At 39.9% G+C, this 27,362-nt stretch overlaps 1 protein-coding gene across 10 annotated transcripts in view; it reads left to right on the top strand.

Moving 5' to 3' along the window:
* The window catches only part of ENPP2 (ectonucleotide pyrophosphatase/phosphodiesterase 2), a 947,534-nt gene extending 929,686 nt beyond the window's left edge, over window positions 1-17,848 (top strand). For 6 of the 10 annotated variants that reach the window (XM_086966157.1, XM_086966154.1, XM_086966149.1 and 3 more), the window contains 4 exons: window positions 2,649-2,781; window positions 5,803-5,956; window positions 14,127-14,177; window positions 17,245-17,848. In XM_086966157.1, coding sequence (XP_086822283.1) covers window positions 2,649-2,781; window positions 5,803-5,956; window positions 14,127-14,177; window positions 17,245-17,415 — 509 coding nt within the window. In that variant the 3' untranslated portion in view covers window positions 17,416-17,848. The remainder of the gene's footprint in view (window positions 1-2,648; window positions 2,782-5,802; window positions 5,957-14,126; window positions 14,178-17,244) is intronic. The other 4 variants (XM_086966156.1, XM_086966152.1, XM_086966155.1 and 1 more) reach the window with 1 other exon arrangement.
* Window positions 17,849-27,362: the final 9,514 nt, after the last annotated feature.

Below are 27,362 nucleotides of genomic sequence, written 5' to 3'. Positions count from 1 at the left end.
TATTAATACCAGTTGGGCGTGATCATTTCTGGGGCATTGTTTCAGGTGAGTAGTTTGTGAGGCAGATAGGCTGGCGGATATTAGATAATGGAAGGTTGCAGGGATAGGGTTTTAAAGCAGGAGAGGTTGTGGCCCATGAAATGAGGCCTACATTAAGAGACGTTAAGGTAGGCAGGCATGAGTCTGATAGAAGGCTGTACTCCGATATAGTAGGCATGCGGAGGAGGGAAGTTAAGAAGAGGGGTTACTCTGCAGAAAGACAGGAAAGGAAAGAAGTCAAAAGGAATCAAGCAAAAGTAAGTCAAGTTCATTTTTGCATGCAGGGTTTAAGATATAGTAGAAGAAGGCTTTTTGAAATAGCAAGCAATATAAGGATTCGAACTGTGGAAAGCAATCTGAGGTTATAAGCTTTAGATTGAAAAAGCACTATACATAGTGCTTCATATCGGGGGCTGACAGCTTAAAACAATGTGAATCTGAGTGTACACATCACTTACATTTTAAGAACATTAGCCTGTTGTGTGCCAACCCTAGGACATAATCTACAAGGTAACATATGGGTAATGCGTAAATGGAGCATGGTGAGGACGATGTGGTGTCCACTACATATGTGAAAAACACTTTTGTGATAAATGACACAAATATACAAGTGTTGTCCATAAAAAGCTTTTGCCGTAGCCTGAAGGACTGGCGAGATGTTTGTTGGTTAAAGGGCCAGTCCAATGAATCTGTTACTAAACTGATGGAGCAAACAAAACCCGTGGAGCCCCTTCAGCAGACTTGCAGATGTCGAGGCCAGTTGGATCGGAAGTATCAGTCAATCAGGTTTCTTATAAGCGCGGCTACTCACCTGTAAGTGTCTTAAGGCACTGTCACCAATACATGATGGCACAACTGTTCAGTGAGGAATTTATTTGAGTCTCCGCCCCAGGCATTTGTGCCGGTTATAAAGTAACTGAAAAACTCTATCTATGTTATTAGTTACTCCTGACTCAATATTGACTTTCAAGGAATCTTATTCCCCTCATCTACCATTCTTGCTGGGGCGATCGTAGAAAGATCTTGGCAAATAGCGGTGATCTCACCGAAGCTTTGGTGACCTTGGTAATCCTCAAGCACAGACACAGTTGGAAATACGTCAATCAGAAAGCCTTCCCTAGATGTCTTTCTTGAACTTATTATGTATATATACATATGGAGAGGTGTTTATTTTGGAATCCGCTTCCAGACTGTACATAATATATTGGCATTTAAGGTCTGTATAAAAGCGCTGGTAGTGAAAGGAGTGCTTTCTGATTAAAAGTAGAGGTGTCCTGTCACCGCGACATGATGTAAGCATTACTGCACGTCTTACGACGTTGAACAATTATACCGAATTCTCTTGTTTTTGAAACGTGGAGTAAGAAGAAAATATGAAGCATACAAGTGAGATTTGTCATGTTCTGATCCGAAATCTATGAGCAGTCGGGGGAAGGAAATATCTTGTTATGGTTTAAAAAAAAGTGTATTTGCTTACATAAGTTTGGAATATTTTAATGAATGGGTGTAGAGTACCTGCTGTTAGGAAAATAATTTATAGCTACCTAAAAGCATACATAGTGCACATTTCTGATTGCGTTTCACTTTTAGAGACTTGTGAAGCGTTGATAATCATAAGCAGGGAAAATTCTGCTGCTTATGATCTTAGGTTCCAAGCAGAATTCAGAACCTGGTAAAATTGTTGTGGTTGGTTGTGGCTGTGGGATAGGTGTGGTCAACAACATCCTCTCTGCTATAGAGCAGTGTGCATTCATTCAGAAGACTTGAAAAGTTGGCCAGAAATTGACTAGTGCCGAGCCAATAACATCGCTGTTGGAGGGAATGGAATATAATCACCTTTATTTATATTAAAAGAATCTTCCCGGATCCGACACACAAGCACTGGATTTGGGTAAACACGACCTTCATTTCTCCCGGTCTTGTTTATGGGAATATCCTTGATTTAATTTAGCTTATTAGACTTTTGCAGAGAGAAATTAGTTCCACATCCTGGCACCTTCTTAACCATTGGAAACAAGAGCAGGCATCTCTTGCTCTGCTTTCTTTCTTCCAGCTCTGGGCCACGGGTATGCATGTGTTGTACATAAAATCTTTTAGAGAGGATCTCGGTTTCTCATCAAGCACAGCCAGCACAAGCTTGCGCGCGCGCACACACACACACACACACACACACACACAATTGCGTACAGCAGCACCAACAAAGGCGCAGGTTCATATCTGATTTTTCTGGTCAAGTAGTAGGACTTAGTGATCCTCCTATCCGTTCAAGAGCACAGTGTAAATGTTCTTTGCTCAGTGAAGAGCGCTGAGGTGCTTCGTAGTCCTGTGCTCAGTCAACAGCAGAGTAACACTTCGTATTGTGTTGTAATCTGGCATGCTGTCACTTTAACGATAGTGTGTCTTCAGGTACAATCTTGATGATTGAAAGGTTTTACTCCTGGATCTGTTGCAGGCGACTTTTATCTCCTTGACTGATAATTCAATTAGCTTAGTTATTTTTGTTACATATGTGCCTTCCACATGTACAGTAAAAAGAATTGTTCGGTTGTGAAAACCTCAGCTGAAGAATGTATGAATGCCATTGATTTTCCTCTTGTATTCCCAAACAGAAATATGGAACTATTTTCAAAGGGTGTTGGTGAAGAAATATGCAACAGAACGTAATGGAGTTAACGTCATAACTGGACCCATCTTCGATTATGACTATGATGGATTATATGACACACATGATAAAATAAAACAGTAAGGATTCCACGTTTTTCTGATACTGTCCATTTTCGTCTTTCTGACCAATTTTATTATTTGACTGCTTTGCTTATTTAGATTGATCTAGTCTGCTTCTCGTGATGATCGATGATTCTGACTGGTGCAGAGCAATAACCTCACCCCATCTCTGCCACCTCCCCTCGCCTCCCCCCATGGGTGTGACACTAAAGCTATCCTAAACTTTTAAACATTAAAATATCCAACGGTACAGCTATACCATTTACATATATGCAGCATTTAACACAATACTCAAAAAATTGGTCAATTAGATGTCCTACGTGGTAGATGTCTGGGAGTGAGCAGCAACCCATAGTAATTGGATTATTCTGCCCTGAGTGCTGTGTGTTTCAGGGCTTCGCTGTGTCCGTCTGGGTTAATGGGCATTGTGTGAATGAGTATATCTGAGTACAGTGGCCTTAATGTCCTTAGTTCGGTATTACCTGGCAGCTCAGCTGTAACACACATCATAATGCATGCACTTAATGTGCAGGCACTGAAAATATCAGCTGCATAGACAATTGCCCCATTTCAAACTGTGGAAGGGCATCTGCTTGGCCGTACCCTGGAATTAATGGAGAAGTACGTTTTATTTGGTAATATTCGTAAGGCTTTAAAAAGGTGAGCATCTATATGGGGTTCATATTTCCTTAATATCCCGATGTAGGATTATTGATCACATCAACAAAGTTGCCAAAACTACAAAGGGTGGAAGTAGAGTATGATACAGGGATTGCCCTATTGTAGAGAGAATTGATTGAGCTAATTGGTACTCTGTTGTAGAAATCACTCCACATATGCTAAAGTGACCGCTGCAATGAGGAAAACCTGTAGGTTGCAGTCGTAAAAATTTACGCAAGGTAACATGAAGAGTGTACATTCAGTGAATACCCCAAAAGCCACCTCTTGACAGTCTGCCCATGTTGCGTCTCTTCTTCCCAATGAGACTGTTTTCCTGCTGCATCATTGCTTGCATTTCTTCACTTCTCGTTGCAATCATAGATGCAGCTCTCCTCCTTGTGTGATATGTATCCTGTTTGATATGTATATAACTTCCTTGCCCTACGATTCAAGGTCAATGCTTTATACATACCATAAATAAATACACATATGCAGGCTGGGATGTTTGAAGTGGACATCACTAGATCAGATGCAAACAGAGCCCCCATTTTGAATGCCCCCTCCTTCAATAACCAGTGCACTTGTAACCTACAGATAATACATAGATTGCTGATCTGGAATGATAAAGTATGGGGATCTCAGTTATACAGACTGAGTGGACCTGGAAGAGCAGGTAGCCACTCTCCCTTGAGGAGCACAGATACAAATATCTGTGGCTCTGAGCTAAATAGAACAGCTGCCGCCACAACCACTAGTCATTGCATAGCCTGGGTCAATCTGGTAGGTACCCAGTCTCCACCAAAAATGGCTACATTATGAATGTCCTTCTTTTGTTGGATCACATCTCTGATGTTGAATGGTGCAAGTTGAGTGGGCTTATATGCTTGTTGAGTCAACTGGAGTAAACCCATAGGGTGAGCTAGAAAAATGTATAGGCCTGGTGGCACTAATTGTTATTTTATATGTTGCATATAACTTTAAAAACAAATTTATAAACACTATTCCAAATGCAAAGGTAGGAACATTTTCCAAAACACTTAAAAAGGTGCAAAACAGTGGTACATCACAGATTATCATATTAACCAAAATATAACAGATGTTAATTCATTTGTCCACAGTTTTAAGAAGAACATTCCCTTGTGGATTAGTTTGAAACAGAAACAATCACGGGATATACTCACTGACAAACATCCGCATAAAAAGAGCGGGACAACACGTGTAGCATCACTCCAATACATTTTGTCTTCAATAGAATGAAAACCGATCCAATAATTGCTTCTGACGTTGTATTATATTAAGTCAAAAAATAACTGATGATGCTATTGTGATGATGCAGTGCTCAAAAAGTGCGAGAAACTGTGTTTTACACCCTAGGGTGACATTGAAAACCCAGCTAGAATGGGATTGAAAACCCAGCTGGAATGGGGTTAAAAAATGTGCACACAGGTCTGTGTCTGACCAAGTATAAAAGAACATGATACCGACTGCGTAGTGTGACTGCGAAATACAAAAAATTAACAAAGGTGTTACGTTTAGCCAAATGCAAATCATTTTATATTAAAGACAACCTGGAAAGTAGTGTCAAAGTAAACGGATACAATATTTAGGTCTCGTCTCTAATGCCAATGCTTTTTGTCATTCACACTTGAACACATGACTGGCAAGGTTGTAATGGGTTGTATATGAATGTTACAACCAATCCATGATGGCTTCTTATGCTTACGCATGTATTGTGACACATGCACACATCTGCATGATAGTAGCATATGGCGGCCATTTTTATATACCATTGTAACATGGCAGTCGGCCATGTTAGAGAAGTAAAGAAAAAAAGGAAAGCAAATTGCTCTGCAGTGAAAAAAAAAGGGAGTGACTCCCCTGTCAGCACTTTGCAGCTGCCTTTTTAAGAACAAAACAAAATGAGGGAGAGAGCAAGGTAACATGCTTTTTTCCATGGAGTGCTAATGTGTAAAGAAAAGAAAGTGTCCCCGCAAAGCAGAGGTGGATAATACAACTGTCCTATCGAAACACTGTGGGACCGAATTTCTCCTGAATAGGACAAACCTAATAGGCAGGAAAGCTACTTAAACGAGCAGCTACTAGGACAAACAAAGGCATTCAATCATGAGCAAGGTGTTCACCCAAAGCCCTCGCTAAGTATATGAATATTTTGTCTGCACAATATTTCTGCCAGTATGGGCAGCTCAAGCGGTCGGTAGCATGGCCTAAAATGGACTGCTGAATTGTGTGCCCTGTTTCCCTGGAAACAATATTTCACTCCAATACATGTAGTGTGAATAGCCCGTTATTCTTGATTGACCAATTCTCTACACAGATCAAATAATGTAATAAAATGTTGCATTGCTTATGTCTTGACAGGTTTGTTGAGGGTACAATACCAGTTCCAACACATTATTACAGTATCTTAACTAGCTGTCTTGACTTCAACCAGCCAGCAGACAAGTGTGACGGACCATTAAGTGTTGTTTCGTTCATCCTTCCTCATCGGCCAGACAACGATGAAAGCTGTAATGTAAGTTAAAACGTGGTTTTGTGCAAAAGAAGTAAATGATTTGTTCTTTTTTGGTGTTAAGTGGGAAAGAGGAAGAAATTGTTTCTTGCTTAGAAGAGTGCAATACTTCTCTTTCTCGGTTTTTTAAGAGAGCTACCTTTCTTTTAGCTTTGTTTTAAACTAAGCATCCATATAAATTAATTCAGCCACACATGTACAATTCATTTATAAGAGCCACTGCCAACCCATAGAACTCCAACTTTTGCCCCCCTGCCCTGGGCAGTCCCCCACGCCCAGCTGACTCTGTCAAGAGCTTAGGTATTATCATCAGCAGCGATCTGTCCATGAAAGCTCAAATCAGCTCGGTCGTTTCTGCTTGTTTTTACCATCTTCGCAGAATCCGAAAGATCAGCCGATTCTTGACCACTGAGGCCCGGGCCCTGGTCACTCTGGCCCTGGTAATCTCTCGAATCGACTATGCCAACTCTCTGTATGTTGGCATTCCAGCTTACCACTATGTCGCCTGCAGCTGGTTGAAAACCAAGCGGCCAGGCCAAACCAAACACCATCATGTTAGCCCCCTAATGAAGAGTCTTCATTGGCTCCCGGTGGCCAAGCGCTGTAACTTCAAGATGGGTTGCATTATTTTTAAAGCTCTTGCTGGTGTTGGCCCAGTCTTTGTCTCATTGAAGATTCAGCGCTAGACACCCTCCCGGGAGTTGTGCTCCTCTTACCTGAACCTACTGTCCACTCCTGAAGCAAGAAGCACGGGGGTCGTAGTTTTTCGGTCCTGGCCCCACAGTTCTGGAACTCTCTACACCTGGAACTGAGGTCTACGTCCTCTTATACCCAGTTTAGAAAACTCCTTAAGACCCTGCTGTTTTCTAAGGCTTACGCATAAGCAAATGTTTTTCCCTGTTGATGCCGCCTCCCTGTTCCTCAGCGCCATGAAACCGCTTGGTGAACGTGCGCTTAACAAGCCCCTTCAACATGACATTAACAGCCATGGATTACTGTGGCGTGAGATGTGGTAAGGTTATTTATAGTCTCTTGGCTAGTTATAATTCTTATTTAGATTTTTCCCTTTATCTGATAATGCCATTATTTAGCATTTCCACTTTTCTTCGCTGTGCATCCATCACTCATCCTTTTTCAAACTTATTTTTTATCATATAAAGTTTCTTATTCCCTTTGTCCCACCTTTCTTTAATTTGTGGTTAAAATAGAATGAATATATTGGTTATTCCTGGAAGAATTAGAATGACTTTGAGTCTGAATTTAGCAAATACATTCTAGTACAATCAAGGACCTTGAAGAATACAACTTGTTTGCCAGTTGACCTATTTTAATTAAATACTTTAGAGCAATACATAAATACTCTACCATTATCAAGCATAGCTTGTTGGTAATTCTAAAGTAGTTATTCCAAGTTGGGTTTAAAACACAATCACCCAAAGAAGATTTACAACCGACCAGAAGGAAAGGCAGCCAATTTTGGTCTAGTCATTCAGTACTTTAATCCCTGTCTTAGGCCCTACAGCCATGCACGAGTCTTACCTTGATTAGAAAAGGTCTGCATGCATCTTCTTCGTATCACATTTTGCTAGTTGTGCTGATTTTCTTAGCATTTAGTTGTTACCACTTTATTCAGAAACTACACATTTGATATTGTTTATTCTCTTGTTGATAGTGTACTTTCTATTACTTTTGTGCGACAAGAGACGTTTGTAAAGGATGCCTAATCACCAGCTTGCGGATACCAAAGCAAGCATAAAATATAGTAACTGGCATCCTGCTTCCCTATCAAAAGTATTTTAAACCATCATCTAAATTCATAGTTCGCCCTTTCAGGAGCAACAAATCTAAACACGAACTTTGATCGTGAAGCAGCATGGAAGAAAGCAGTTGGAATAGACTGCTTTTGTTTTGCAGTTTTGTATAACGCAAACTTGGCCCAAGGGCAATAGAGCGCTTCACAGAGGCACCAGATTACATTTATCAAGCACTTGCCCAAAATAAAGAGTATGTTGAGCCAATGCTAGGCCTTGAACCTGGTTCCCCATTTCCAAAGTCTGCATCTCTGGCCATTAGGTCACATCCCCTACATGCGATTTTTCGTGGATTCCTAAACCTCTGGCACAGAGAGCTCCCTCCTTGAGACTCATCAGCAGCTCGTGATCTTTATGCAACAGTTCACTGAAAAGGACTGACCCAATGAATGACAGTCGATTCCTTTATTAGCGAACAAACTGAATAGTATAGTGAGATGTAGATTAATCTAAAAAGGGCCTGTTCACCAAATATTTTGGACCTTAGGCATAGCTTTATGGTTGAAAATACCTCATTTACACCTGCCAGGAATTTACAAAAGTATTCTAAGTGGGCATAAATGCATGTAATACTGCGGATTTCTCCACCACCAGTGTGTATAAATCGTAGCAGTAAATCCCTCTCAAGGTGTGTTTCGCCATAGAAGTTTGGAAATGCCAAAAAACACATGTTTGTGCACATTCCCAAAGTATGACCCCTTGCCACACTAGGAATCCTCACAGATTTACGCCAGCCAAGAGCAGGAGTGACTCCCCTTCAGGGACTGATTGTCCCCAGATTTACTTGGTGTTTAGTTGGTGTTTCCTCCACAAGGAAAAATATTTTCTCTCAGACAAAACGAAAATTTCAAAAAGTGCATTTGGTCAGGAGGCTCCATATCCCGTGCGGATTACTATGGTGTATAGAACTCCCCACAGTGGGTATAGGAGCCTTTGGGACATACCACATGACAATCCCAGAAGTGCATCTTAAAACCTGTTCCTAGTGCTTTTCCCAGGCATACTAATGTTTATGAATAGAAAGAAAACATAAACATATGCACAGGCAGAGCTGTAAATCTCCACCTGTACTGTTATGTTTTTTTGTGAACAGGATCCAAAGAGTTTACTCAAAAGCTGTCAGTCTAGTGAAGTAAAAATCTGGAGATCACGCTTATTTTCCCCCCTTTTTTTTAAAGAATTATTAAAATTGTGTTAAGATTCTATAGATCTAGAATGTTATAAGATAGGGCACATATTTTTCCAGCTTGGGGTCTTTGCCAAATTAGGACATATAGCTCTTGGTCTGTACAATAGTGCAGATGAAAAAATACCTCAGTATTTCCTATGTTTATGACTAAGTCTCAAAGTTATACATGTTCTCCAAGCTGTAGATAATGTATAATGCAGTACATCTGCAGTAGCCCAACATATTCTTTGATAAAGTTGGTGTAAGACCTGTCCGCCTTGGGGTGGTCTTCCCCCAAACTTGTTGATTTCTTTGCCTCACTTTTTGCTGATTTCTTTTTGATGGCCTTAGGACTGTGGGCACTTTACCACTGCTAACCAGTGCTGAAGTGCATGTGCTTCCTCCCTTAAAATATGGTAACCTTGATGTATCCACAATTGACATATTTAATTTACTTTCAAGTCCCTAGTAAAGTACACTTTATGTGCACAGGGCCTGTAAATTAAATACTACTGGTGGGCCTGCGCAAAAAGAACAGTTGATGGACAGAATGCAAAACAATGTCAAACATTCACCCCAGTACAGAGATCTGGACCTAAATCCATAGTTTTTTTGCTCACCATGCCATTCCAGTTTGGACCCCGCCATATGCCAATCAGTCTTGACCCTGTGCCCAGTGGGAACTGCCAGACCAGGTCCTCCCTAGGACCTAGGACTCGTTTCGGGCTTTCAGCCCGTATAGCTTGATTACAGTGGCATGGAGCGCACGGGACCCACATCTGAACGTACCTGTCCCACTCGGGGTGACAAATGCAAAAAGAAAAATTGATGGACAGAATGCAGAACAATGTCCTACATTCACCCCAGTACAGAGATCTGGGCCTACATTCATCGTTTTTTTGCTTACCATGCCATTCCAGTTTGCACTGATTGAGCCACCTACTTAAGTAGCCCTTTAAACATGTTCCCTGCAAAGCCTGTATGTGCAGTTGACTCCCATGTCGACTTTGTATTCAAAATCCCTTCCCTAGCCTTAAACTCCCCTTTTATTACATATAAGTCACCTCTAAGGATTGCTCTAGGTAGCCTATAGGGTGCTGTGTAGGTAAACGGCAGGACATATACTTTTAGTTTTACATGTCCTAGAAGTCAAAAACTCCCAACTCAAAATGAGGCCTACCCCTCTCATAGGTTAGCATTTGGGGTTCCTTGATACATTTAATAAGTGTAATTCTGAATTGAGAAGGAGTAGAATAATCATGTTTGGTACCTACAGAATTGTAATGATCATCTTTAATGGAAAAGTTGGATTTATGATTACAACTTTAAAAATTCCACTTTTGTTAAGTTGGCATTTTTCTGCTGTTAAGCCATGTGTACCTCTGCCGGTCTCCTGTACACGTCTGGGTGACAGCTGGGATTTGTGAATTCTCTTTAGACTGTCACGCACAAAGTGAAAGGAGGTGTGACATTCACATCCTAATGGCCGATCACCAGGCTGATCGGTCTTCCTGGGCTAGATAGGAGGGAGGAGTTGACACTTTCACCTGAATAGGGTTGTGCCTCACCCCACATAAAGAACTGCATATCCCCTATAGTGAGTCTTGAGCAAGGGCAGCAAAGGGCAGGGACCTTGTGTACGTCAAAGGCCCCTCTGAAGTCTCCCACACGGCAAAGGCACAACTGGGTATAAGTATTGAATTCCTGACACCTCCAAGTCAGTACACTTCTGGACTTGTGGATACTCTGCCAGGAAAAGGGACTGCTACTCTGTGAGACTGCTGCTCTGGAAGAACTGCTTTTCTGCTGTGCTGCAGTGCCTGCGGTCTGGATGAGAAGGACTAGACCTACACACCTTGATCCCAGAGTGACTTGAAGAGCATGTCCACTTGCCTCCTATTTTGCCATATCAGGGACCTCAAAGACTGCCTCCAATCTCCAACCAGCACCTGGACTCTGCCATCTGTGAGTCCTACCCTACTAAGTGGTGCCCAACCAGTCTTGGACCCTTGGGAATGGGTTTTCTTGTGCTGCATTATCAAAATCCACACATTGCCTGCTTTGCGCAGGTCGAAACCAAAGCGTTTGCATTCAATGCTTGCACAGTGTCTCTTCCGAGACTCCACAGAATCAACAACATAGCCCAACAGCATCTTCACAGTAAGGGGCTCAACGAAGACGTGGCACCCAACAGTGAAACTCGAAGATGCTGTGTCTTCATCACGACAACGCACTGTCTTCATCGTAAAGGGGCTCGATTACGGCATCGGACCCGACTGTGTGACTTGCAATCGACGCAGTTGCTCCTCAATGTCAACACATCCTCCAGAAAGGTACTGTTTTCAGCGGGTCCTGCGTATCTTCTGTATCCGACCCATGCTCCATCGCAGTTTGCTTCACTTTTCAGATTTGACCCAGTGTCCAGGGTTATCTCAAGTAACCCCTAAGCGTAATTGTCTTTTACGCACTATAATTCCAGATATTCCTTAAAAATTCATATCACTGGTTCTACTTGTTAGATGTTTGTCGTTTTGCTCTTATTCATTGAATTAAGGTCTATCCTTCTAACCTGGTGTAGATTATTTTTGTGGTGTGTGTACTGTTTTCACTGTAATAAGCATTGCACGAATACTGTACACATTGCCTGACTGCTCTATGCCAAGATATCAGTGAGTGAGCACAGCTTAATTTAGGGTGTGTATCTTACTTACCCTGGCTAGAGTGGTGGTCTCTTCTTGGACATGGTGCATATCTCTGCCAAATAGAGACCTCATTTCTAACAGGTGGCCATCTCAGAAGATTTCAGAGATACAGTGCAAATGCACTTAACAGGTGGGAAAATAATGATGCATGACCGTGCATTTAGATGCAATTGATATGTTCAGGATCCACAACAGATCATCTTTCCTGTCAACCAGAATGCCAGCATTCATTAATTTGCTACAAACCTGACTCTGGTTAACATCCACTAGGAGAGGATGGTAGTTGGGCCTCAGATTTGTTTCAAAGGATTTCTTAGAACATGGAGAATTTGAGAAGCAACTTGGAGCCTTTGGTGTAATAGTGAAAGAGATCATAATTTCCAAGTAGTGCCTTGGACATATTCTGTCAAAGAAGCTAATGGAAAATGTTGCCATGCAGTGTCTGGTGGTGTTTTTATGACACCATATGTGATTGCCATTAAATGGGCACTTTGTAACTTTGACTCCTCACCTCTGGACTTTTCAGCCTCCAGCCATGCAGGAATCATCTGGGCTGGAATTCCGGCATGGGTCGGCCTTTTAGTGCCATGAAATGGTCCTCTGTTTAAACTAAGGATTGGTGTTGTGTATATATAATAACATCATCCATATTACCATGCTGAAGCCCCAGTCTAGCCTCTGTTTAATCTATTGTGATAGCTCCGTCGCCGAACGGCCAAAACAGCAGTTTGCATCATGTACTTCGCCCTTGTACAATATATGTAAGGTTTCTGATAGTGTGCCTATGGATTGCAATTGAAAGCAAAGCACAGTTCAGTGAATATTATCCTTTATTTTCCCACAAATAAAGGTGTGTCAAATATCCTCATGTTTATGGAGAGAAGGCAACTTAAGAACATGAGTATGTAAAAATTGTGTTTCTATCAGGGCATAATGTAACCATGTGACTATTTGCATTCTATTAGTACAAACAGTTGTGGGGGGCTAAATGGCCAACTTCCAACAGGAAAAGTTGCATTTAATTCATGCATAGAGGGATCTGAAATCTAAATTCAGCTTTAAGCATCATACATGGCTGTAAATGGATTATATGTACTAGCATTTATGTAAATGCACATGTTTTCTGTGTGTTGCTAAGTTTGGCAGCTGCAGAGACACAGGTACAGGGAGATTGTGTTATTACATTTTCTCAAAAAATCTAAATACTTTTACATTATTCAGCGCAATCTTACCATGTTTCAGTAATAAGTCGATCTCCATGTGCAGCAGTGGCTAATGGGGGCTTACTCAAATAAGCTAGTGAAGGCTCACTATAAGAAGCTATTGGCTAATTAGGGGCTGATCCATTGCCATTCTCGGTGTATGTTGAGGAGATGAGATCTGGCAGACCTCTAAATCTGTTTGTAGCAAAACCTAAATAAAGGGCCCTCTTTCCCACAAAGTGTTTTTTTCTTTTTGGTAAGAAGTTACTTAACTGCACTGTCACTGAATAGCAATTACTTAAAATGAAAACATAAATAGCTCCAAAAACAAGTGCTTGTGCAACACAACGAGTAATATTTAGATGTAGAAGTGCCACTCATCCTTGGACTCTGAGAGGAAAAGAGCAGAAATGGAATGGAGAATGAGAGTTTTCAAAGAAGAATGCACTACGTGAGAGTGCATCGGGAGCCAAGAGGGTGAAGCCTGGGTACAGGGGTGGTGTAGGCAATAAAGAAGGGGACTGGAAGCTAGGATAGAGGAGCAGATTGGGCAGAGATGTGAGAGTTGGCAGCCAGGAAAAGAATAACAGAACTGGTGGGAAGAAGGCATGGTATATATCAAGAGCCAAGGCAGGGTAGAGTGTGTCGTGCAGTGCTTAATTTGATCCGGTGGTTTCTGGTGCTCAGCATCGGCACTTTATCATCCCCAGTGCTTTTCAAGAGCACCACATTCATTTATGGCATGGCATGGGTAGATTACGTGATTTGCCCAGAATCACAGGATGTTGAGCCAATGCCAAGACTCGAACCTGTTTCCCCTGCTCCAAAGTCAGCAGTTCTGGCCATTACGCCAGATCTCTCCCCACTTTCATGGTTAGTAGTTGGTTCTGTTGTAGGTGGTGCTAACAGGAGAAATGGGCTAGTATTTGAGTGTGGGGGGAGGTGTGGAATGAGTCTGCAAAAAAAGTGGCATCTCAGTTTTCCTACCTTAAAGACCCAAAAAGTAAATAGAATTATTTTGCAAACCAGAAACTTTGCCCAATTTACTTGGTAATAAAACCTCGAGAATAAGATCATGACTTTATTTGTTGGCCCTCCATTAATATTTAAATTTGAAGCTCTTTATTTGGTTGGCTAACAAAAGCAAACTGGAATATGCATGGCAATAAATGACTGGAAGACTGTTAGCAATTTATATCTTTACGTTCCTCTGCATGGTATCGGTCCGCTACTCCACACTCCAGAACAAAATGATGAGTAGAAAACATCTTCTGTTTTTTTCATGTATAGTTTGCCAGACCCGGCTCCCAGAGCTCTTCTAAAGTCAGGTCAAAGGGGATGGTTAGTATATTTCCTCCTCTTTTTTACGTACAACTTTGTCATAGTTGATCTATGATTGGCATTGGCATTGGCTTGGCCTTATAGCTTGTAACTAATAACTTTGCAAAACCAGCATGGTATACTCCAAAGTGCTAAAATAAGCTGCCATTTTCTTTACGCTGCTTAATATTTAAATTGCTTTTCTTTTCTTATTTGTTGTCTTTACAGGTTGCCTGCTCCAAAAGCGACTTTGCATCTTCTCTGCTATTTTAAAAAGCATTTTGGGAATGATATCTATATCTTTTCTATGTTCTTTCTACATGAAACAAAGTTTCTTTTCTTCTGCTAAATCCTGTACCTGCTTTGGCAGTAAGGCCATGATCTATTTCATGTGGGATATTCATGTCAACCACTTTATTGCCTAACCATTTAATGGTTGTATGTAGGGATTTGCAGGCAGAGCAGCATATTGATGTCCCAAATCATTCCCTTGTTAAACGTTTCATCATCTCCATTTTAGTTCCTTATTTGACTAATTTAGATGTGTAAATTCGTTATTTTTGATGATTGACGTTTTGAGTTTTAGTGATGTTTTTCTTCTATATATAACTTAATCTTTCTTAGTTTATCACATTTTATGTGATAAAATTAAAAGTAGTAAAACATTTCAAAGCGACTACTTCATGTTAAACACTCATTCTTCCCCCTTCACATTTGGAGGCCCCAACGAAACAGCACTCACTGCTCACCAGTGAAACTAAAGAGGTAGAGGCCTTTCACACCACCACACTATAAACCCAGCCTGTACAATGCGTCCTCACAGAACGTGGCCAGCTGTGTCTTTTTCGCAGATTAAAAACTGATGACCACAAAGCACAAAACTGATAACTCAAAGAAAAATGCATTTTTGCCTTTGAAATTCATTAGACCCTTTTGCATAACCAGAGAACTTTAAAAATCATCTAAAACTCTGAATCTTAAAACTTTGAAGGTGGAGAAAAATGAAGGCAAAATCCTTACGGCCCTCCAATGTCGGCTGCAGCAGTGGGCCACTCAGTCTCCACAGATTTACAATGCCCTTGACATTCTCTCCCGATAATTAAAATTATCCTAAAACATTCCTGAATAGGACATTCTGACCAGCCTTTGTCCCAAGCAACCTTGTGCTACCTACTCTAATGAAAGAAGGGTCCAGAATCTTGAATATCCATCTGGCCAACGTCATAAAAGAATTTTCCAGCTCAAACTCTTTGTAGAAGTCTTCTGACCATAGCCAGACCAAACTGATTAATATAATGTCTTGTGCGTCTGAAGTGGCTCATTATTTTCATATCCAAGATCACACATCTTTCCCGTGCCTTCTAAAGTAATTCAAAGAAAAGGTACTACAATATTCTCTTTGAACATCTCACTGTCTAACAACCCTATACACTGCTTCTATTCTTTCCTGAATGTCAAAGAGCAGTCAGTCAGAGAAGATCTGCTGTTCCACCAACCTTTATCACCTACGGAACCCCTCCCCCCATGGTTCTTACTTGTGTCCAGTGTTTACATTGTCATCTAAATAATCAGGGATGCCTTGGTTTCATCTTCTATGCATCTGTGACACTCAACCACAGTGGATCACTGGACTGTGTCCTCCAACACCATACAAAATTGCATCATTCGAAGATTTAGGAAATAACAGAGGACTCTAACATAATGGTGGTAGCAACAAGGTCTGTTTGCCTCCTTCCATGATACTACTACTACTACTACTACTAATAATTTTAATTCACATGTTTTTAACAAGTGCATTGCATTGCACTGCACTTGCACCCTATCCACAATATCTAAACTCTATAAATAACAAGTGTTACCATTATCAAAGTTAATGAAGCCCAGTTTAGGGACCTAAGAATGCTAAGCTGGTGTGGCCAGATTCAAACGCATGACGAGCAGATACTCAAATAGATCCACAACAAGCATGTATCTTGGTGAAAACAATCTTGCTGTCATTAAAGCTGCATTTATTACACTAATCCAGTCTTGGCCCTATCCACAACTGTCTTCTATAAGCCAATGTTGTTCTTGTCATTATTAAAACTTTGCAAATCTTTAAACGTATGTCAAAATACTGTGGAAGATTCTTAAGTCAATTAACAAACGTCTGTTGCACACAGTCCTCACTTTCCACGTGTCCATAGTGTACAACTTAATCACTGAAGACACTGCATGAAGCCCTTTGCAGTTAATCCAGATCATCCAAACAAACGCACTGGCTCTTTGTAAGATCTAAAATTAAGGGGAAAACCGCTGCTTAACTTTTGATGCTCCGATCTACTCATACATCAACATTCCTCTTTGTTAAACCATGTCACCCCTCCATGAAGAGACAAAAGGAGAGCAGGGGACACTTTCTTATTTTACCCTCTAAACTCTGTCTGATGTTACCCGTGAATTAATATCTCAATTTCTATTCGCACGCTCATCTGCTATAGAAATGTTGGAAAGCAACTCCTCTGTGGAGTCACAAAGCCCCAGAGGTTCAAAGTCGAGGAATTTAACAGATAAAAGAGACGCAACTTGCATGATTAAGTAGCCTCTGCGCTTTAAATTTATATAGAAAAGGACATTTGAGCAGTTTACATAGCATTACTTTTTAAAGAACGAGTTAATTTCATTGGATCATTGGTGTTAGTTTACATTCATAACTTGCATAAAAAGGTAGAAAAGACAGTCCTGACATAAAATAACAGTAAGGTAAGCCAAGCACAGTTACAAACAAGAGAACCAAAACATTCTCAGGTATGTAGCGTGCTTCACAGGTCTTCTTAGTTTAAGACACTATTAGTGTTTAGATAACATAGGGGTTCTGGACATAAAGATGTTTCGCAGGCAATAATGAAGTTGAGATGCATGATCTCACTATGGTTTCAGCACTAGACTGGTTTCTTCTTGCATCCTTCATCATTCCCCTTCCTGGGGTTAGGTGTTCATTCAACATATATTTATGAAGGACTGATAAGATAAAACTAATTGATTGTAAACCAGTGTTTTGTCCAGATGACCCCTATCTTAACTGGACTTCTTGATATGTTTACTGTAGAGCTCCGACGAAGAGTCAAAGTGGGTGGAAGATCTCCTCAAGCTGCACACCGCACGAGTGCGGGACATTGAGCACCTCACTGGCTTGGACTTCTTCCGCAAAACAAGCCGCAGCTACACCGAAATACTCTTGCTAAAGACCTACCTGCATACGTATGAGAGTGAAATTTGACACCACAGCTGCACCATGCCCATCCTTTACCAACTGGTGTATATTTTTATATTGTTTTATATTTATTAATTTGAAACCAGGACATTAAAAATATTACTATTTTAATCCTCTACCAAATCTTAAATGTTAAGCACATGTCTTTGTTGTTTGTTTTTCTCTGATGCGTAATGTGGATGTTTGCTCTGAAAACAGCTTGTAATAATGCAGCCTATTGTTTTTGTTGATGCTTTTAAATTGTGCTGCCGGACTGCCTACCTTAAGGGGTGTCCCATCCCTGCAGAGCACTGCTAATATTTAGGTACCTCTGTATTGTATGTTAATACACCGAACTTGTAAAATTACATTTATTTACTGCTACTATGTGCCAAACATATTTATGCATTATAGACAAATAGAATATCAAGTATAATAAACCACACACGGTCCGTTTTAATGTTTTTTACTTACTGTGTATGCGTGGGGAAATGTTGGAAGCGATGGTAGAGAGTATTCAATGCAACGGTAGTGTATGATTGTTGGCGAGGAGAGTTTTGTGTTCATAAGAGAGATGTGCAAAGTAAGTATTATGGGAACAAGGTTTATGTAGCTTTCAGTGACTGTCTTTCCTGCGCTTTGCTGAATTTTCAATTTTTTTCTTAGCATAAGCCCAAGTGTGTTTTTCCTTGGTGTTTGTCATATATGCAATAAAACCTGCCTCAAATAACAAAATAACTGCTTTTCACACTTTCCTTCTTTCATATACCTATTACAAAATATGTAGATAAAAGCTTGAAGAGCAGTATTTTGTACGTGAGGATACATTGCTTTTCATGACTAGTGACCCGTCACTCTTGAGAGAAAGGTGCACTAAATTTACACGTGCATGCAAAATTGGGAAATTAAGAGTATGCAGTACCTTGGTCACTTCTGGTGTACACAGCTGTCCCAGCAGAGGTTTTAAATTGGTTCATCCCCATTGAACTATGGATTTCCTCTTTTAAAAGTTGAACAGAAAAATACTCAATTGTAAAACCACACTTTTATTTAGTATTTACAAGATAAAGTACTGGGGAGGAGCTAGAGCTGCGATACAGTGGGTCTTTGAATGGGAGAATGCGGATGTTTACCCAGCATAAAATTGATTCTGCTGGATTTTCAAAATGTATGGCGCATTAAATGACATAGTAATGGTCCTTGGTGCAGTACTAGCTACCCTGCCCTGTCACTCCTTGGACACAAGAGAGCATTGGAGAAATAGTTGATTCTGTTTAATAAAACTGGGTATTCGAGAAGCAATGGTTCACTGAGGACAGTGAGTCCTATAAAAACGCTATTGTTGGAACTTTTTTTAGAATTACATTTAGAACCCAAATTAAATAGTTTAGTTAGCATGGTAAATATGGTGCAGGACAACATAAAGTGATTTCGTAACAATGGTTTTATTCATTGGAACAGATCAACTTGTTTTTTCATTTCAAGGTAAAACGATTTTGTTCACAAAAAGGTGATATAAAAGTGGTCTAGTGGCTGCTCAAGTGGGTGAAAAACATTAAAACATGCACCTCGGCCACCACCAGCGACAAACCTACTATGGAGTCAATGATGAAAAGCAGCATTCTTCACCCTCCAGGTTAAAGTGGTAGTCTTCTCCAAGTCCCAGAATGTAGGCCTCAGAGGGGTCGATATTAAAGTGGTAAAAGTTGGGGAAAATATTTGTAAGTTTCTATATAGTTGAGAAACATTTTTTAAAAGTACCACAATACTTAAAAAATAAAAAAATAGATAAGTATTAAAAAGTTTAAAATACACTGTAATACACTATATTTTACAAATCAAGTGTATATCAGTGTATTTTCTATTTTCAGCATATTTCAATATGCACAAAAAAGTCTACAGAGTAGTGCGATAATACCTACAAATTACCGTGCTACTTAATTATTATTTTATTTTAAATGTACAGTTCTCTCTAAACTGCTGTAAAAATAACTAGAGATTTATAAATAGATTTCTTTACCTATTTCCACTTTATTAAAGGGGTAGTGAACAACAATAAAACCTAAAACTTGTCTATATCGAAGCCAAACTGTGCTAAAAACTACATGGCTTCGTTTTACCTTTTGGTAAACACAGCCATTAGCCAATTACATACTGACTTCTTATCCGCATGCAAAACGGTAGACCACAGACTTACCGTGGTATACCATGGCACATATATAAATACGTTTTTAAAACTTATATTCTCATTTGCACCTCATAATGTATATTTCTGATATATTACATCTATATCCATTCACCCACTTTTGCGCTACATCTGTTTTAATTACCACTTCGGCAGCCATTATTACACCTTAGGATAACTGATCCCACGTGCTCAAGCGCCAGGATACCCGTAGGGTCACAGTGCGCTCTATAAATCGCTGATACAATACATTACAATACACTTTACGCTATTACACTCTACTGCACGCTACGTTGCTGAACTATACCCCACTCCTGTCTAAGCTAATCTTCAGTATGCAGCTTTACTCCAATCTACACTATTACACTGTACAGCGCTCCATTGTATGACACTCCAGTTTACGCCACTCCATTGTACGCCCCTCTGTTCTACTCTATTCCACTTTATGCAACTCCACTCTACGCTGTTGCAATCTATGCCACTTCACAGTATGCCACTTCAGTGTACATCACTGCACACTATTCCAGTATACGCCACTACACTGTACGCTATTTCACTCTACGGTAAACCACTGTAAGCTATTATACTATACACTACTTCACTCTGTGCTGCTACGCTCTGCGCTACTACACTCTATGCTATTCCACTGTATGCCCCTATTCTTTACTCCACTCTACTATATGCCATCCCACTGTACACGACTCCATTCCACTCTACTATACACTTTTCTTCTGTGTGCTAGTATAATGCCACTGTATGAACTGTATTCTTCTCCTCTGTATGCTATTACAATCTTCACATTTCCACTGCACCCCACTCCCCTCTACCCAGTCCACTATTCCACTGTAAGTCACCTTACTCTGCTCACCTCAACACTATACAACTCTGCCACTACACTGTAGGCAACTCCACTGTACACCATATGCCACTCCAGTCTACGACACTTGACTGTACATTACTCCACTGTGCCCCAATATAATCTACGCTATTCTACTATATGCAACTCCACTCTATGCCGCTCCACTCCATGCTGTTTCACTCTACCCCACTCTACTGTGCACCACTCCAGTGTATGCCGCTACAACGTACATGACTCAACTGCACACTACTCCACTGCATGCTATTCTACTCTGCAGCAGTGCACTGTAGGGCACTCCAACCTTTGCTATTCCACTGTATGCCACTCCACTGTACGGCACTAAACTGTATGCTAGCCCACTGTACCCCACTTCAAACTATTCCACTCGACCCCACTCAACGGCAGACCAGTCAATAACACTCCACCACACAACTCTATTGTATGATACTCCACCAGTGTATGCCACTTCACTGTACTCTATTCCATTAGACGCGAGTTCACTCTACAACACTCCACTCTACACTACTCCACTATGTGCCACTCCACTGTATGCCACTCAACTCAACTGAACTGTATGTCACTCCACTCTACAACACTGTATGCCACTCCAGTGTAGAATACTGTACCACTCTCTGTTCTACTCTACCTCGCTACACTGTTGCCCACTCTATACCACTACACTGTACTCCACTCTACAGCAGTTTCATTTACTCCATGGCACGATACACCATTCCACTCTATAATACTTTACTCCACTGTATGCTAAGCTACTACAGTGTATTACACTCCACAGCAATATATTATGAGACGCCACTCCACTATATGACACGTTAGTCCACTGTACGCCACTCCACTACATGACAGTTTAGTTCACTGCATTCCACTGTACGACACTCTACTCTCTAGCACTCTACTGTACACTATAAAACTGCACTCTACAACATTCTACTATACTCTATGCCACTGTAGGGCACTGTACTACACTCTTATCCCCTACACTCTACAACACTGTACTGCCCGCTGCCATTCTATGGCACCCTGCTCAATGCTGACACTCGAAGACACTCAACTCCAGGATACTACACGCGATGAGATCCCACTCCAATATAGGACACGACACCCCACTATACGCAACACCACTCCACTTTATTTCACTCCTGAACACTAGACTCTATGGACCTGCACTGTATGACACTGTTGTTTACTATACTATACTCTACAACACTGAACTTAACAACACTTAATTAAGTGACACTCAACACTACATTTTGAGATCCATTTTTTTTAAACATTTAAATTTCATGGAAAAAAAAGGTTAATGCTAAGTTATAGTTAGGAATACATTCTTTATATACAATCCCAACTTAAATTATACTAACTGGAGAAATTATAAAGTTATAGTTATAACTTACATTTCTAATTCATGCATCACTAGTTAGAACTTACATATATAATTTATGCACCACCTTAGATTTACTACATGTTGCACACCTCTGTACACATTCTTCCTGTGTGAATTGGCATTCTACATTAATTATAACTCACCCTTTCTCAATGCACTGGTTATACCGTTGCATATTATGTAACTAATGGTATGTGAAATCATAGCTGTCATAATAAGACTTATGACATCGGAAATGATAGAATTTCTCAACTATTGATGGAGTTAGTGCAAATAAATATACTCTTTTAGTTGGTTATATACATTAGCCAAGAAATAATTGTGCTTTTGCATCAAAAATATTTTGCACTAAGCGCTTTACATCGAAAAACCTATGACTACAATATGCCACCTGAAATATAATTTTAGCTGCATGCCCTTACATTTTGAATGGTTTGTGACCATGTGAGGGTTTGGCTTCTCTTTTGCGGCATTTTTTTGAGCAACTATGCAAAAGTGCACTTTATCGATTTGTAATATGGATCACGCACTTTACATTAGAAATTGTAATATTCACTTTACATTGTAGATCCGTGACGTGAAATCTTTCTGAAAAATATATTGGTTTAGAAAGTAGGAAATTGGCGTATGAAATGCACAATTATATAAAATATGTAAAAATTGAATTAAGCCATCAAGTATCCATAGAACTATATATATATATATATATATATATATATATATATATATATATATATATATATATATATATATATATATATATATATATATATAATGCAAATGGGCCTTTTTGCTTGGACAAAGCCAGAAAAGGTGTGAATAATAAAAGAATACAAATGGAGCAATTTGACAATTTTGCAAAATGGTGTCACGAACTTCCCTAATAGTGGTCCTATGAGTCGTCTAATTGCCGGGCAGAAGAAATAACCAAAGACTGGTTTCCTTTATGCTAGGTTGTATGTCAAAATCATTAGTCAGTTGAAGGCGTTAGCCAAAACACATTGATCATGGTTGTTCGATTGTTATTAACGTAAAGGAATGGTGTTGAAATTTTACCTTTGAGTGCAGCTGTGAATACTGTCCGGATATGTGAAGGGAAGTATGTAATGTGAGTCAGTGGATTCTTGTGGACAACGGGGAGCACACAGACATGAGAAGCATGGTGGGATTCCATTAGGAATCATGGAGGATAAAGAAATAGAAACCATTGCTCTCGTTTGGGAATTGCGGGGAAACACTGCTGGTGGGGCAAGTGTGACAACCAGAGCATTGTTCCTGAGGAAACAGCAACTGCAAGTAACCACCAAGCGCGACTAGAGCCTCAGTTTGAGTACTGCTGCTGGGGACCCCGATGAGGTTCGGGGAGGGGCAAACTCCTGCCAAGCTGAGTGGTTACCTGCCACAGCGTAAACTTTGAAAATTGGGATCCAGCATAGTCTTCCATGAGGCTTTGTGTGTCATTAAGCAAAGAGGAGAAACTGAACTTGGAAATCAAACCTTCAAGAACAGGATCAAAGAAAACAAAATAGTTTTTCTGAGTTGCTCAAGGTTTCTATGAATGTGTTTAATGTGTGACAATCTTTATGAAAGTATGACAAGCGGTTTGCGAGTCAAAAAGAGTTGCACATCCTTATACACATTTGTAATGAAGTAATCCATGTAATCAGTAGCGTTTTGCAGTTCATCCAATTTATTTCCAAAGTATAACAGTCTTTTCCATCACATCAAAGGTACATAGTTCCATTATTTCATGCGTTTTAATGGCTCCAGAATTGCCCATCCAGGCCTATTCATAGGCATGTGCTGAAACTTGATTCCTCCATCACATTAAAATTCACCCAATGTATTTCTGTATTCCTGGACCTTCGTCAGGGGTATCTGATATTTTAAAATATGCATCAATTACATATAATGAAAATATATGACAAAAGTGATTAACACACCTTTCATTTTTAACTCTGAATCCAAATAAATCTGTGTGACTATAACATAATAATCAAACCAGACAAGTCTATATAAAATGGCGAATTGACATACTAAATGTCAGCCCAAGATGAATTTAGTAATGTAGAGACATTAAGTGGCACCAAAAAAGCATGGATACAAGAAACATGTGGTGGGAAAGGGCGTCCCTGACAAAATACATTGAATCTTGTTGAAACCATAGAGGATTACGAATAATGTTTATGCCAACATTTAGTGATATGGTTTGAGATCTTCTGGAAGAATCGAGGGGTTATACTGAAGGTTGCTCTGCCAATATGATGGGGACTCTAAACATGCTAACCATAAAATGGACATTCAGTCCCAGTAAATAGATGAGCTTATGAAAAAGCTTGACGACATTAAGCAAGATAATGAAGTTAAACATCTTTTGTGGAAACAGGAAAAAAACTATTGAGAAACATGAGGAAAAACAAAAAAGCACAAAAACTTAATGATAGACTGGATTACGAATTTGATCATATTTATAAATTTGCAGAGATATGATTCACTGAGACTTAAAGAGATGCTTAATAATCAACTGGATGCTGGACAAAATGGTAGTGAGGTGAAATCTAGTTCAGACCCAGGATCGTCGGCAGAAGAGGGACCTGAGGAAATATTTACTTTTTTTTACAAGAAATGAAATTGTTCCATATGACGAAGAGGCATGGGGAAGGGAAACCGAGGAAGAAGAGCTATAGGACGCGGAGGGGAAAGGGGGAAAAGAACAAACACAGGAGAAAAAATAAACAATGATCAAGAAAAGCCATTCGGGATAAATATCTTAAGTTATAAACTATCTGATGCTCAGTAAAAAATCGAATCATGTCTAAGTTTTTGTCCCACAGCAAATTCCAATTTTGTAAAAGTCAGGATACAGCTGCATAAATTTGTAAGAAAATTCAAATTAAAAACATTTCGGGAAGCAAAATGAAAAATGTGGGAAATTTAAGTCAGACCAAAACACAAAAATTATCTATGACACCCTCCACTTTAAATATGTATTATCAAGATGTGATCCAGACTGAAGAATATGGGTTTTGAAAACAATTTCTCAACTCCCGGCAGTATGAAACTAAGGAGCAGATTTTGTCCACAGTTTTCACCCGGCAATAAGGTGGACTTCTTTCATGCAATAAGGGTGGAAGATATAAATAAGACACAGAAAAAATGGAATTGGACTAATGGGAGAATAAGAAATAGAAAATCATGCAGTCAATACCAATATTACAAAAACAGAATGGTGTGATTTAAATTAAGAACAAATAACATGATTATAATGAAAGTCTTTTGATAAAGGTGGGAACATCATGATTGTGGAGAAGTCCCAATATGTGATGGAGGCCTGTGGAAAAAATCCATCCCGATCCTCCCCAATTACCGGTGAGAATTGCCATAGAGCCTCCTTTGATCCTCCTGAAGCGCCGTTGGAACCTGTAAGAGATATACAGAAAGGACATTGGAGCAGAGGAGGGACTCAAAATGCAGTGAAAAGTCATTTTAGGTGAAGAGGGGCAGAGTGATCCTACAGAAAAAGAAGACAGACCAGGAAGACAGTGTGCAGAAACCTGCAATCTACACAGAGGAGGCAAAGGATACTGAAAGAGCACACCAGAATATCGCTGAAGGCGATGAGGGACATGACGACCAGGAGACCGTGTATGCCATCCCTGGAGTGACGGGAAAGAGCTCCATGGAAGATGACTCCACCTAGCACCTTCCTCCACCCCCTACCCCGGAGACCTGGTGCAAAGACTGAAGAATGCCCCCAGAGGACAGGCAAAAGCTAGCCACAACTTAGGAGAGTTGTGATGTGCGGTGAGTGACCCCGGAAGGAGCTGACTTGGGGCTTGTAAAGGCATGTGGGGACTGTTTTCTTTTGGTTAATTTCTTTTGTATTTTGCTGCACTAATCTTGTTTTTCTGCCCTCATGCATGCTGCTAATATCATGATTTGCTATATAATATAAGTGCGCAATATCTCAGATGCTTATAACTGTCTTTAGGGCCAATACATCAAGTCCCCATAAATTGCCAAGGCAAGTGCTACAAATTTGTTTATGGGGTTATGGGAGTAGGAGGTGGCCTGATTAGAAAATGAATGATGACTTCAAGTCCCATGTAACCCTATGTCTAGATTTATTGAAGTCCTCTTTTTGATTTGGGATGGTGAGGAGGATCGCTTGTTGTCCTTTGTGGAGAAACTGAATTCGAATAAGAAGAATATACAGTAATTGGAGCAAGAATAATATTGAATTCCTGAATGTGGTCCTACATGTGGAGAATGACATTCTAGATAAATACCCACAACTGGGTAAGAGGCGCACTCAATCTTCACGCTATATTTTCACTCTTCCTATGTTTAAACAAGGGTGCTACACTATAGTCATGTGTTGGCTTCACATTAATACTAGTATTCAAACCTTGAACAGGATGAACCTGCTCTAGTGTGCACTGTGCCTATTGAACTCAATGTTCACAATTTTTCAAACATTAATTATATTCAAACTTAAACATAATACCACAATATTGATATACTGCAAATAAGTGTTTACTCATTTTTTCTTTCTTTACATAGATTCCTTACTTATTCATATACATGTTCATGTATCATTAATATGTTATTTCATCACCTATGAACACTGTCCAACTTATAGAAAAATATCAATTTTTATATCAGTACATGAACACTTTCAAATTTCTACAATGATTCCATAACTGCTACTGAACCATATTTAATCTCTGGCCCAATGCATTTCGGAACGTTGGTTCCTTCCTCAGGGGCAGTTTTCTACAAATATTTTTTTTTTACAATTACTCTACATATATACAGTCACAGCTCCATGCAATAGACTAGTTTACTTCTCTGGGGTCTCCCACAACGATCAATTTTGTTATACAGTACAATGATATCCATTACTATCTCAAAGCATTACCTACATTGTGCTGTACACCTGAAAATTCCTATGATTTCATTCAGATTATTGATAGAGCCACCAATAGTACTCACATCTGTAGTATATACTAGAAACTGAAGTTCATAAAACACTGTTAGAACATATCCTTAGCTTCATATGCTGTCAGTACCTCTCGTGTGTGTTCCGTAAAGTCCAGCCTCTACTACTCTCAAGTCTGTTATTTACTCATGTCGAAACTTCCATGTTTCTACTAATTGACTTAAAACCTTACTATGCCACTATACGGCTTCTATGATCAAAAACTCACCGCCGCTTCAATCAACCTGTCTCTTCTCCGAAGGGGTGTGTATAGAAAAGGAATAGTCGAGTCGATAATCTGTGGTATCTGCAACTAGATACACAGTTATGTAGTTACTAATAGCGTTTTATTCTGAAGTACACACTCACCCGTCGTGAATGCGAACGGTGACTCTTCCTATGAGTGGTCAAACTACTCCGGATACGAGGGGTTTATTTTCTATGTCGTCCGATGCTATAAGAGAACAAAGGACCGCTTACTATACTAGGACATAGTAAATAGTAACATTACGGTGAAAAATATTGTCTCGACTTACTTTAAAACTAG

Source organism: Lissotriton vulgaris, chromosome 4_1 (genome assembly GCF_964263255.1).
Source record: "Lissotriton vulgaris chromosome 4_1, aLisVul1.2, whole genome shotgun sequence".
NCBI classification, from domain to species: domain Eukaryota; kingdom Metazoa; phylum Chordata; class Amphibia; order Caudata; family Salamandridae; genus Lissotriton; species Lissotriton vulgaris.
Note: the sequence above shows the minus strand (reverse complement) of the source record. Positions and strands in the feature narration are given on the sequence as shown.